Below are 13,157 nucleotides of genomic sequence, written 5' to 3' on the forward strand. Positions count from 1 at the left end.
CCAAATGGCCTAAAAGCAAATTTGCTGTTGTTTTTCCTTGCTGACTTGGACAGTGGTAAGGTACTTCTGGGCACTTAGAGGAAAAGAGTGTTTCCAAGTCAGTTATCATGCATAGTGTCTGTTTTCAGAGGAAATGGTAGATTGACTACAGAGAATTTTATTATTCTCCACTTTTTCTTTCTGTTCTTCCTTTTGACTTGAGACTTACGGGATGACTACTCAGATCTTCCTAGCATGCACTGAAAAACATCACGCTGAAGCAGAGTGGGAGGCAGGGGCAGCAAAAGCTTGACTGGTACAGCCTGAATTATGCCACAAGAAATCTTGCTGCCTAATGTATTGAAAGGAAAAGTGCAGGGCAAGACCCCTTAATCTATACTTATGTGGCAGTGATCCTATTATACCTGACTGAAAGAAAGTGGGACTAATAAGATATGACCTAACCCAATTTTTATTTTATTTTACATTCCTACACCGCAAACAGAGGACCAGGCCATTGCAAGGCTTAAATATACAGATATATTTAACACACACATATACGACCGTAGGCTGCTCTGAAAGTAATGCCTCCTATTTATTTCTGTGGAGACTACAACAGATACAAAGTGGAGGTGACCCAGTGTTTCACAGCTGCTGTGATTGCATCACTGCTGAAATGCACCAGCCACTGCCTCACTGTGCTCTCATCCGCTGTTTGGTCTTCATAAATATTCTGCAAGCATCAACAAATGTCAGTGGGTGCCATTTTTTTCTGCATGGAGGAATTCAATTCCATCTCTTTGCTTCATATGCACTTCCATGTCAGACACCATTCAGTCAGGCTGCCCCTCTGCTGCCATCTGTCTCACAGCAACAAAATGTTGTAATGAAATATTGGTGGGAAGGTTCAACCTCTATTGCCATCCTGCCATCATCCACCTCTGACATCGCGGGCCAACGTAATAAAATAGAAGGTATTACTTCTGGAGCAGCCCTTGGATATAAAGTGGGTCCTTTGTGTTCTTATCTGTAAAACACCGACCCTGAGTTTGACCTTGCATAAAATCACAGCTATTCTGAAATGAATGTTTCTGTGCTCTTGTGCAATGTATGGTGTTTTGCACATTCACTTGAAGCAGCTCACTTAAAAAAATAACATTGGCACTATATGAGCATGTCAAGGTTGGTTCTTTTGTGTGTTCTTATAATCTCCCTGCAGCGTCTCATCATTCGTCTCATAACATGATTCACTTGTACAGGTTTTGTAGCTGTAGAGAATGACAAGTGTATTAATGTGCTGGAGGAAATATATTAATGTGTAGCTAGAAGTCATTTATTATTTATGCTGTTAGAATCTTTTTACACCCACGGTAAATATTTTCCAACTTCTATGAATATGGAGAGATTCATCACCACAAACCTGCATTTTTTAATTTTGTCTTTCTTCACGACAATCATATTCCCAGCAAAAAAAGGCTATCTCCTGTTTCTAACAAAACTGAAACGAAGATTTTCATGTGTATGGCTGATCCTCCCCTTTGCATGCGATAACTTGCAGCTGTGCTCATTTTGTGTTCATCTCGAGTACATGCAGCAAGGGCCAGGTTTTGATTAGAAGAGCTGTACTCTACAGGGGAATCACAGCATCACAGAATCACAGAGTGGCCTGGGTTGGAAGAGACCTCAAGGATTATCAAGCTCCAACCCCTCTGCTGCAGGCAGAGCCACCAACCTCCCCATTTAATACCAGACCAGGGTCCCATCCAGCCTGGCCTTGAACACCTCCAGGGATGGGGCATCCACAGCCAAGTGGAAATGGTTGCTTTAAGAGTCTGTCCTCAAACAGCGTACAGTTCATGGTGAGAAGCCATAGTACAGTATAGTATTTTACCAGGTTATGGCCACGTTGTTGCTGCATTTGAAAGGCTGGTTGGATCTGTTTTACAGTGCATGTTGAGAAACTTTATGGTCCAGAAGCCCCTCTGATAAATCAGTAGCTTCCTTAAAGTGTGTGATCTTGCCCAACTGAATAGTCCCACTAATTTAAAGATCAGATGCTGAAATGCCGTTGCTTAATAAGGATTCTTGGGCTATGTTTCAAACAGAAGAGGTGAGAAGAGACTTCTTGTGCCATTTGAAACCCTTCTGTCTTATACTAAAAAAAGCATAGAGGTAGGCAAATGCAGAGGTAGGCACTAAACTCCCAATTACAACAGCCGAGTGGGGAGGAATTAGTTGATGATCCTGCATTTCTGCCATCAGCTGTAGCTCTGCCTTTCAGTTGGCCTCTCAGGTTTTAAATAGTTCAGTTCCACAAATAAGAAATGTATTTCATCCTCCTTCTCCTTCTCCTCTTTCGTCTTTCTCTCTGCCTGCTGTTTTTCCATCAAAACCACGGTAGGGAAACCTTTCAGATTCGCCTGAGTCTTATCACTGAGAATGTGATAACCATCATAAAGTGTTCATGGCTTTTCATGTGCAAGTCGATTGAACTAAGTCAGGGAGAGCGGTGGTGTAACGAGGTGCCTTGATGGGCAACGTGAATTTCTTGTGCCAATCATTGTGCTGCACAGTGGAAGAGACTGTTGCACATGGAAAGCTTTCATAGATGGGAAAGAGCTCATCACATCAGTGGGTGGGGAGATGGGTGATACAGCAGCCATGCGACTCTACCACATGTGGATTGGCTGGGGAGTGAGAAACTGAACTATGGGAAGTAGTGCAAGAGCTGGCATACGAAGACTTCTGTTGCCAGACAGTGTAGGTCTTGCTCTTGGGCAGAGCTGATTCCTTTTCCAGAAGTGCCATCGGTCACTTTCCAGTCTCCACTGGAACAGGTTGCCCAAGGAGGTTGTGGATGCCCCATCCCTGCAGGCATTCAAGGCCAGGCTGGATGTGGCTCTGGGCAGCCTGGTCTGCTGGTTGGTGACCCTGCACACAACAGGGGGTTGGAACTGGATGAGCGTTGTGGTCCTTTTCAACTCAGGCCATTCTATGATTCTGTAATTTGACTGGATCCAGCCAAAGGAAAACTGTGGCTTAGTACTTAATTGTACATGAGGAAAGTTTTCAAAAGGAGCTGTTCATGAAGAGGCCAAGGTAGAAATGCAAAGAGATCATTCAGCGAAGGTGCTAATTTGCGGACCAAGGATCAATAAGTTATTTTCCCCACCCAGATTTACTCCGAGACTTTTTTTTTTTCATTACATCTTTATTTTTGAGGGCTTTTGTTGTTGTTCAGTATATGTAATACAGTAGCATTACCTGATGTACTGCTTCTGATTTTCTACAGGGAGCTGAATTGAGAAGATGGCAGGGAGAATCATTTTGGATCGATTCTCTAGCTCTTCTCACTTAAATGAAGAAACCATTTTCTTCACTGTGGAAAATATATTTAGTTTAATTCAGTGCTTTTTTGGAGGGGTGTTAAGTGCCATAAAGAATGGTTTTGAAATTAAAGGCAGCTCAGCCTTTGTAATATTGGAACCACTTGAAGAATCTTCGTGTATTTTTGCTGGAAAATACAGGACAATATTTAGAAAAGTGAAGGGTTTACCAAATGTAAAAGTAGCTCAGCTTTTGAAACTGTCATTCTTTCAGTAATTCAGAAAATGATTAATTCCTCCAAAAGCTCATCAAACTCTGCTGCCCCAATCCTTCGGCCAAGATATTGCTGCCAGTGCAGAAGGTGCTGTGCAAACAGTGAGAAAGCAGGCAGCAGGTGAGGGATGGAGGCTGTTGCCCAGGCTCTGTGACTCTGCCTTGCACAGAAGCAACAGGAAAAGGAAAAGGTCTTTGAGGGACAGATCCCTGTGAGTTGCTTGGAGGTTTGGAGCACCTCTCACTCCAGAGTTCCCAAAATAGAGTTTCCTCCTCAAGCCCTGCTCTAAGACAACCAGTATTGTGGTGGTCGTGATGTGTGAATGATGCTGAATACATTTTCTCTCCTGCTTTCTAGGCCTAGTGATGCGTGGGATGAGGAGATCTGGAAGTGCTGACGAAGGTCAATGTGTCAAAAAGCAGATTTCTCAGAAAGGACTGCAGTTTTAGGAACATTCCTTTGGGAAGGAGATCGTAGCTCTGGACAGAGCATTGTTCACTTGTTTCAGAGCATCGTGCTGCACGGGTAGTTGGGGCGTTTGTTGGTTTTGCATATTTAAAGCAAAAAATACTCATTCCAAAATTCTCTCCCCCTCTTGCATTGCCATCTATGAAAATGATCAAAAATCTCCAGTTTCCCAGATGGCAAGATAGTTTTCTGGCTAGTTCTCTCATCAGTGCATGTTGGCAATTTGTTTGTCTTTCTAGCCCAAGTGTACTTTTTTCCTTTCTTTGGATAGCATTCCTCTTTCTGTCCTTGAAGAGTGAAGAATGAAGCCTTTCAATCTTAAGTATGATCACCAGGAAGATCCAGGCCATTGCAGAGTGGGAGATGGATGTTACCAGAAGTTCTGTACTATTGCTTAGAAATCAGTTTAAGCACCGATCTAAAGCTGTGAATGCAGACTGTAAACAAACAGGAGTCCATTGCTGGATCCCTTTTTTTCTGTCAAAATTTCTTTGTTGTCCTCATCTTCAGTTTCTGCATTAATTTCTGCTACTATGGCATGCACTTATTTTGCTTTTCCCCATTAAGAGTCAGATTTCTATTTGCTTCCTAAGATTCTTCTGAGTCCGTGGTCCCAGGTGATCCTCCTCAGCAAATCCATGCTTTTTTCTTAAAGATTTCCTCATATCCTAGTGTCACAAGCCAAAAAAGCCTGGCTAGGTCAAAGCCACTCCTTACCAAGTCCCAGGCTGCCCAGTTCCCACTGAGCTCTCATTTCCCCAAAAGGACCAGCTTTCTGAGCATCTCCATCCAAACCTCTGAGTTTACTCTCACCTCTCCCTTCCCCAGACCTCTCCACAATGCCCTCAGGTTCTCAAGCCCTTGGCACCCCTGCCTCCCCGCACCATGGTTTCCTTGCCCAGATCTCTTCCCCCTGCTTCTGTCTCAGTCTGAACACTCATCCTTTCCAAACTGTTTCTCTCTCCAGCCGCTGGAAACCAGTGTTCTTTCTTTACTTCTTTGTCCCCTTAATCAGAGAAACAGAATTACAGAATCATTAAGGCTGGAGAAGACCTCTCATCTCCAAGTCCAACCCCAGCCCACCCCACCGTGCCCACCAACCACATCCCTCAGTGCCACATCTCCATGGCTCTACAACACCTCCAGGGACGGTGATTCCATCACCTCCCTGGGCAGCCTGTGCCACTGCATCACCACTCTTTCTGAGAAGAAGCATTTCCTAATATCCAACCTGAACTTCTCCTTGTACAGCTTAAGGCCATCAACTCTCATCCTATTGCTGTTACCTGGGAGCAGAGGTTGACCCCCACCTCGCCACAGCCTCCTTTCAGGAGCTGTAGGGAGTGATGAGGTCTCCCCTGAGCCCCGTCTTGTCCGTACTGAACAACCCCAGCTCCCTCAGGTCCACTAAAAGTCCATTCCTCATCCTGTGCCCCACTCACAGTGCCCTGCCCCATCCCATTGTCCCCCCCAGTGCCACCTGCCCTGCTTTTCCCCTACTGAGATCTCTATTTTGATACTCCGGGTCCCTTTGTTCTGATTCCCCCTTCCACCAAACCACCCCATTTTATTATTTCTGCCTCTTGCTCCGGACATAACCCAGCACCCCATCTGCTGGGCCGGGTCCCTTTTTTCCACTCCCTATCCAAGCATCTCTGCTCATCCTCAGCTCTGCACACCAAAGGCAGCAATCGCCTCGCCTTTCCCAATTAAAAAAAAAAAAAGAAAAAGAAAAGAAATGCAGTTTTATTGCTTGTGATGGCTTTTCCTTTTCTCCCTGGCTCCGATTCGCAGGCGTTTTTGCAGAAGCGTCCATCTCTGATGCTCCCAATAAGCACCGGTGTGCGAGGGGAGGGAGGGAGCGGAGCGTTACCGCAGCCCGGCGATGCGAGGCGGCACCGGGGAGCTGCGAGAGCAGGGAACCGGGCTGGGAGACGCAAACCCCTCACTCCGGGCTCAGCGTCATCCCATTGGTTCCTGAGCTGCTGGTTTAAAGCCGAGAAAAGCTCGGAGCCTCACAGGCAGACGGAGAGACTCAGCCAAGTTGCCAGCACGCTGCAAGGGATCGCTGGGTGTCCGCAGCTTGGCGTGTCCGAAAAGGCAAAAAGGAGAGGGAACAAAAAACAAGCAGAATAAGGGGGGAAGGAGACTGACCCAGCCCTACAGCCCCACGGGGGAATAATGGACGTGACCATCTCTCAGTTCATCTTAGAAGAATTTGATGTCAACTGCAGCCTCCTGGATCTACAAGAGACTGTTTTAGAGAGTTTCTCTATCTCTTTCCTGGGCTTTCATGGTAGGAAACATTACCTAGCGCAGGGCTCCGAAAAGCTTGACGAGTGCTAAGATTGGGTTTGCTTTGTGATGCAGTGTGTTGCTTTTGTGTGCTTTCTCAGCTGCTCCTTTTTCCCTTTCTGTCTCTTTTTCTCACTCTGAAGGTCTGTACTGTAATGCCACCACGGATCAGATCGGGACCTGCTGGCCCAGAGCCTCGGCGGGGAAACTGGTGGAGAGACCCTGCCCGGAGTTCTTCAATGGGATCAAATACAACACCACAAGTAAGTGCAAACTCCTTTCCTTCTCCGGCACGTCTGATGTTGAGAAATCACCTGGGGACATCCAAATTATTTCTCCCATGAAAAAAAAAAAGAAAAAAGAAAAAAAGAAATGAGCATTTCCCTGGGAATTAACATTTCCTCCACATTCCAGCCTGTATACTCAAAATTCCTGCCTGGAATGATGCAGATTTCTCAGAAGTTCTGACTTTTGGACACTGATTCTTTTTTGGTTAATCGTAATTTGGGCAGATTGGGTAAGAATGCCCCCATCAATCCAAGGAGGGTGTATTGTGCTGGCTGTCAGTGTGTTTATATGCAGATACGTATGGCTGCATGCCTGTAGTAATGTTGCAGTGCTTCAGCAGTTTGGGTAATTAAAGATCCTCTGGCTTGCAAGGTGTTAAGACCAAACAATTGTATTTTGAAAGGGCTTCCCCTTGGAGAGGCTGTTTGTGTGAATGGGGACAAACAGGGCTGGAAGGTCTATCTGATGAGCAGAAGGCTCTGGGATCTGCTCAGTAACTTCACATTCTCTTTTAAGTCTGGGGTGGCTGCATCAGTGCTGCAAGAGAAAGGGGAGAGGGTACTACAGAGCAGATGAAAGTCAGAGCAGAGGAATATGGGGGCTCCTTATAATCTCTTGGAACTGATGCTTCAGTCTTAGGGGTAAACAGTCGCGATGACTCACTGAGAATGCATTATTCAGGCTGTCGGACCCAGGCACTCATTTCCTTTCCCTTATCTGTCAATATTGTTTGGACCTTTCATTAAGAGGTTTTCATGCATTACTTCCAAAAACGTCTATCCTACTTGTTTGTCACTTCATTTTCCAGCTACTCCGGGCGCCTTTAGCTGGGAGCATTTCATTCTGTGTTCCACTCCTGACTGTTGTTCAGGTGTAAATCTGATGTTCAGGTAGTGTTGCTTTCACGGCGCTTGCAATGACCCTCTCATCTTATTTTTAAACTTGTTGAAAGTGACTTTCCTCTTTCCCCAGGTCAGACAACTGAACAAAAGTTCTGTGCACGTGCTGTGCAAAAGAAAGCATCTTTCCAGATGTGTTCTTAGGGATCCATCATTATTGCCTTTAAGCAAAGTAAGAGAGTTACGGCTGCGGGATTCTGTGTTCTCTGACCTGTGTGCTTTGCAGTAAGATAGATGGCAATGGGCTGGGTTATGCTATCTGTGATTATGGTAAATATGGTAAACATTTCCAGTCTCGGTTGAGACAAACCCCCACCCCCCCATACACATTCTCAGAATTAAGGACAGATCGAACAAGAGCAAGCGTATCAGCATGTACCCTGAAAGAGCAAGCAGAGCAAAGGTGCACTGAAGAAGTAGGAGTATTTTTTTTTCTGTTTCCATTTCTTTGGCGGAGGATGTCAGTATTTCCACTGGATTATTTTTGTTCCTCCAAAAAGAAAGAATAAAGGGGAAAAAAAAAAACCTGATGGTTTCTTATTTATGTCATAAATACACTGGAGAGAATTTAAATGCTTTTCCTGTGCGTGGATTAAAAAAATCTTAAATACCCCAGTGTATTTTGATGAACTGTGTTAATGCTTTCAGTAGTTCTGAAAGCTGTGCTGATGTAAAGTTCTTCTCTGGTCTCTCCATTGATGGCTAATTCTCATCTTACAGTGACATACGTCTCCTCAAATACATTGTTCTTAAGGCAGTGGCATGTTAATTTAAACTGAAGAAATACTGATGAGGTTGGGTTTTTTTGTGTGGTTGGTTGTTTTGGATTTTTCTTCTTTTGAATGGCAGTAATAATTTCTTTGTCATAGCCTGGGAAAATGGACATTTTTCTCTTTCAGTATAAAATGTGAGCATTAATGATGAGAAAATGCATGTCTGCAGGTCGGGCTCACAGTGGGTGCTGTGCTGGTGCCCAGATGCAGCAGTGTGTATAGCTTGAAATAGAGAACTAAGCTATGCTTTAGCTTGCAAGTGGTCTTACACTCCTCCATTTGGGCAGCTCTTCCAAGCTGTGTCACAGAAGACGAGCAGAAGGGCTATCCTGAGGTTTGAGTAGATTTGTACCGTCAGTAGCTCGCTGGGGAACAGTATTTGGTGGTTACAGCTTGGAAAAGCAGTGGGGCAGCGAGCTCAGGTTGAACAGAGAGGGACGACCTCTCTTGTGGTTTGAAGGAATAGATTGTTAGTACATGGAGAACGTGCCTATAATTTGGAGAGGCCAACCGTTCAAGAAACGTTTAGATGTTGCACTGGGGGACATGGTTTAGTGGGAAATACTGGTGATAGGAGGGTGGTGGACTGGATGGTCCTGGAGCTCTTTTCTAACCTTAATGGTTCTGATTCTGTGATCGGATTCCTTTTACTTGCCATATTAGTGGGATGACTAGCTGTCCATTTGTGGAAGGACTCAGTGTGCTTAAAGCCTAAACTATGTGTGCTGGTAATAAAATAAACACAGGGAACTGATTAAAACAAAACAGGGACGTGAAGCTTGCAGATTTCAGAGGTGAATAACCCAGCTGCAAAGTCAAGAGTTGGTCAGGGAATGGCTTGGAGTGGCGTGAGATTTCTGTCTTGGACACGGAATGTAGTTTGTCCCATTCTGTTTTGCATTTTGGTAGGACAAAGGGAGATTTGGTTGTGTGTAACACTGTACCGAGTTGGTTCTGAGAGACAATTCAGACAAGTATAAAAAAACAATCTGGAATGCTCTTCTTCTTCTAAGGGCTTATCCAGTTCTGGTTTGTGATTCAGCTGTTTGTTGCGCTGCCATGAATCCTGTATTTGAAGGCTGTTGCCTTTGAGGAGCTGTAACATAGTGTTAGTTGTGTTTTACATGCTGTTAGCTTATTTTTCAATCTAACGCATATAAAACTTCTGGCTCCATTTCGGTGATCTTTTTTTAGAAATTAAGACCTCAGAGATTCAAAATTTGTACCCATTTTCTATAGGCAGTTCATCAGCTTGAGGACACAGACCCACAGAATTCCTCTTTAGAAAAGATTTTGCATTCCAGGCACCAGAAAAGCCCAAAATGTATGGAGAACATACAGCAGGCTCAGTCACGCTCAACGCTCCGCTCCATGGCAAACCAGCCTCCCTGAGCCCTGGAACTCACAGGTTTATTTCTCTGCCTTATTGTAGTTTTTGTGCATGTAGTGTATGGAACTCAAGGCAGAACCACACATCAGCTCATTGAAGGCTTTGGATGGACCTCTTGCTATCCATCTTGTCAGCTGTTACGTTTTGACCATCGCTCTAACTCAGCAACCAGATGCATGTGAAATCTCCAACACCCTGCAGTGTACCAGCACAAAAAATACCACGTAAGAAATAGTGCATTAAAATATATATATAATCCTGTTTGCCTTATTTTTCATAAAATATTTCCATTCTAACTGCAGAAAATTCCCGCGGCAATGTGCTGGTGTGCCTGTGTTTCTATGCGTCCCCTGGGAATTGCTGAGTGACTCAGATAAGTTTCAGCTGGATTCATAAAACACAGTCTGTCAGTTTGGGAGTATTTCTCACCTCTGACACTTTGTTACTTTTTGGGCTTTTTGTTTTTTTCCTTCTTAATTTGAGAAACACAGTCATGCTGACAAATTAATGTCTGGTTTCTCCGGAGTGCAGTGGGTGAGTATAGGCAGAAAGTTCTTTGGCCAACCATCTGAAAATGATACTATCCACTTAGGGCTTTGCTTTTTGGCAGCGAAGCTTTTGTGTTAAACCTAGAGGGAAAAAGTAAAAAACAAGGGGGAAAAGTTGGTGCAGTGTGTGTGGCTGTGCACTTGTCTCTGTTCAGGATCTATATTTAGCTAAAGATGACAGTATCATTGCTGCCCTCTAGATGTGTTTATGCTTTGACACTGTGAAGCTCTTATTCCTCTTTTAGAAAACAGAATAATTCACTTATTAGGGTATCCTCAAGCTTGATTAATTCAGCAGATGGGCATAATGAGGCTTTTTTCACGGCTCACAGAAGAGGTGGTTGTAAGTATTTGGAGCATGTCACAGGCTAAAGTATGTCTACTTCAGCTCTTTCCTATCATTGCAAATTGCCTTCTGTAATGGGGAGTTCCAGTGTTCATCAGATAGCAAGAGATGGCTCTAGTAGCCATGGCTGGGTGGTTGGAGTTTGGCTAAAGCAGCCAGTGCAGTGGAAAGGGCTTTGTGGTGAGACAGATCCCCAGGCTGGCTCAGCATGGCAGATGGTGGTGGTAAGCCAGAGGTGGAAGCATTGCAAGCCTCTGGTCTATAGATTAAGATAGAGCTGTGGAAATGCTGTCACAGCTTGAAACAGTGATTGAGCACCTGGTGGGTAGGCAGGGCCAGCCCAGGGGAGCTCAGGTGCATGCAATGCACCTGAATGACCAGAAAGTGTGGACTCTGGCTTCACCCCTTCCCAGATCTCATTTAAGGGCTGGCAGTGGAGGTGTGTGTAATTGTGCTGGGTGTCTGTAGAGCTGAAATGAACCCAACGTGGGAACTGGCCTTAGGAGGTCATGCTACTTTTGTGGCGAGTGGGGATAAAAGGTCTTTGCAGCTCTCTCTGTAAAGCCCATCTCTCTCTCTCGGTACATGAAAACTCTTTGAGACAGGCACTTCAGGTGAGTGTTTTGGGTATTGCAAAAAGCATCCTCGTTTTCTCCAGACGCTCTGCTGCTGAAAATAGGCTCGTAAGCATCTAACGGGGCTCTGATCCCTCACTGTCTGTTACAGGGGTGTGCTCACCACCTTTTCCTTCTTGGCCCTGTAACTGGAGGCATTGTGGAGAAGGATATGGGGAGGGCTGGTGACTTAGCAACTGGGCTGCTGTTGGTGTGGCCAGACATGGGAGAGGGTGAGCCACTGGCATGTGTATCACAGCTGTATCTGTTGACACGAATTGCATCACACTGAAAGAAAAAAATCCCTCAGCTCTTTGTTGCCTCATCGCTTATAATCTTTTGTGTAATGAGGGAAGGGTGAAGAAGTGAATTAATAGCACTCTTTCTTTTCCATGCTCCTCTTCTAAAAGGGGTTAGAGGGATTATTTTTCAAGGAGCAGAAGAGCTAATTTTCAGAGGTTAAACAGCCGTTGTTTTGACAAGATCTAACCTGTGCTACTTTTCCTTCAGATTAATTATTGGTCAAAGTTCTTCTGGAGCACTGGTTTTAACCTTCATATAAAACATAAGCCTTGCTTGGAAATCATCAGTCTTAGAGTCTTGTTCAAACTGTGTGGATAAGATCCACCCTGGTAATTACAGAAACATGTATTTCTATAAGTGGCTGGCCTAGAGGCTCAATTAACATTTTCACATTGTGTTCTACCTTGTGTATTTTACCATCCTGAGCAGTCCTGTTGATCACATGCACATGGCTTATTTTCTCCTGAGTGATTATTACGGTTTGATTTCTGAAGGCTACATCCTTGCAGGCCAAGTCCCTTTGTGATAGATGGAAACCATTTATGCTATGGTGGCCTTTCATCTTTAGGGAGAGAAGGAAATTAAAGGTCCATCAAGAGTGCCTTGTCAGCATGAGTGGCAGTTCCTAGAGGCACAGCTGGATGCAGTGGAGGTGTGGGCTGGGGAGAAGAATGAGGCAAGAGGAAGTGTCCAAGTGGCAGCCAGCAGATGCTGAGCAGTGCTGGTATGCTGCCATTTGGACCAAAGGGTTCTTTGCATATTTAAACCACATTGCTGAGATGAGGTTTCGAAAGTTGCATGCAAAGATTTCTCCTTTTGCTAGGCAATGCGTGTGTGTTTTCAGACCTACAGAAGTGTTACTAAGCCCTGTCACCTTCTTAGATGCCTGGAAGGCTTTTACCCCACTGGATTCTTTAGTGACTGGAGAAGATTTGGGTCAAGAAAAGATGCTTTGTAGCCAGTTTTAATTATTGACTCACCACAGAAAGGTAATAAAAGAAAGTCTCCAGTCATGCTGGGGTGACCAAGACAGTATTTGCCAGTTAGGGAGTAAAGAGAACATGAAAGTTAATGGAAGGAGATGGATGAGAAATGGGGGGAAAAAAACACAGCAGAGGGAAAATAAAGCCGGAATTGGAATTCTGGAGGAGGGAATAAAACATATTTTTAACCTCATAAAACTCTCTCTGAGGAGCCTGAGTCTGCGGCTGATGAGGTCAGCTTGACTCCAGTAGAGTTGTATCCAGATGAAAATTTCAACTATCTTCGTTCATTTTCTCTTGCTACTTTAGGTTGAGTTCTTCCACAAATAAAGCAGCGGGAAGCTCTTGATTTCAGTGCATACACAATGGGGAAGGCTTTACATTTTTTCCTCAACTTTTTTTTTTTCCTTTTTTTTCCCTTTCCATTGTGAGGCGTAATTTGCAGTAAAAGATCTCTCTGCTTTTATAGTTGGAAATAGAGTGTTGGAAACAAAAGGAGAAATGAAAATAACTCATCTTTCCTGCTACTATCATCCTGTGAAGTGCGTGATATTTATTGAGCGTAGAACAGAAGTTAATTGCATGTAGTAAAACAAGGAAATTACTAATGCTGTTTCACTCATTTGAGGGACCTTCCCTGCAGCTAATTAAACAATGATTAGTATTTTTG

At 44.3% G+C, this 13,157-nt stretch overlaps 1 protein-coding gene across 3 annotated transcripts in view; it reads left to right on the forward strand.

The window, feature by feature from the left end:
• The window catches only part of CRHR2 (corticotropin releasing hormone receptor 2), a 130,693-nt gene that overhangs the window by 32,933 nt on the left and 84,603 nt on the right, over positions 1–13,157 (forward strand). For 2 of the 3 annotated variants that reach the window (XM_085226939.1, XM_010712320.4), the window contains exon 3: positions 6,487–6,606. In XM_085226939.1, the coding sequence (XP_085083065.1) occupies positions 6,487–6,606 (120 nt within the window). Of the gene's footprint in view, positions 1–5,904; positions 6,345–6,486; positions 6,607–13,157 lie in introns of those variants that run through there. The other variant, XM_003206922.5, reaches the window with a different exon arrangement.

This window comes from Meleagris gallopavo, chromosome 6, assembly GCF_905368555.1.
Source record: "Meleagris gallopavo chromosome 6, MGAL_WU_HG_1.1, whole genome shotgun sequence".
In the NCBI taxonomy this organism is placed as follows: domain Eukaryota; kingdom Metazoa; phylum Chordata; class Aves; order Galliformes; family Phasianidae; genus Meleagris; species Meleagris gallopavo.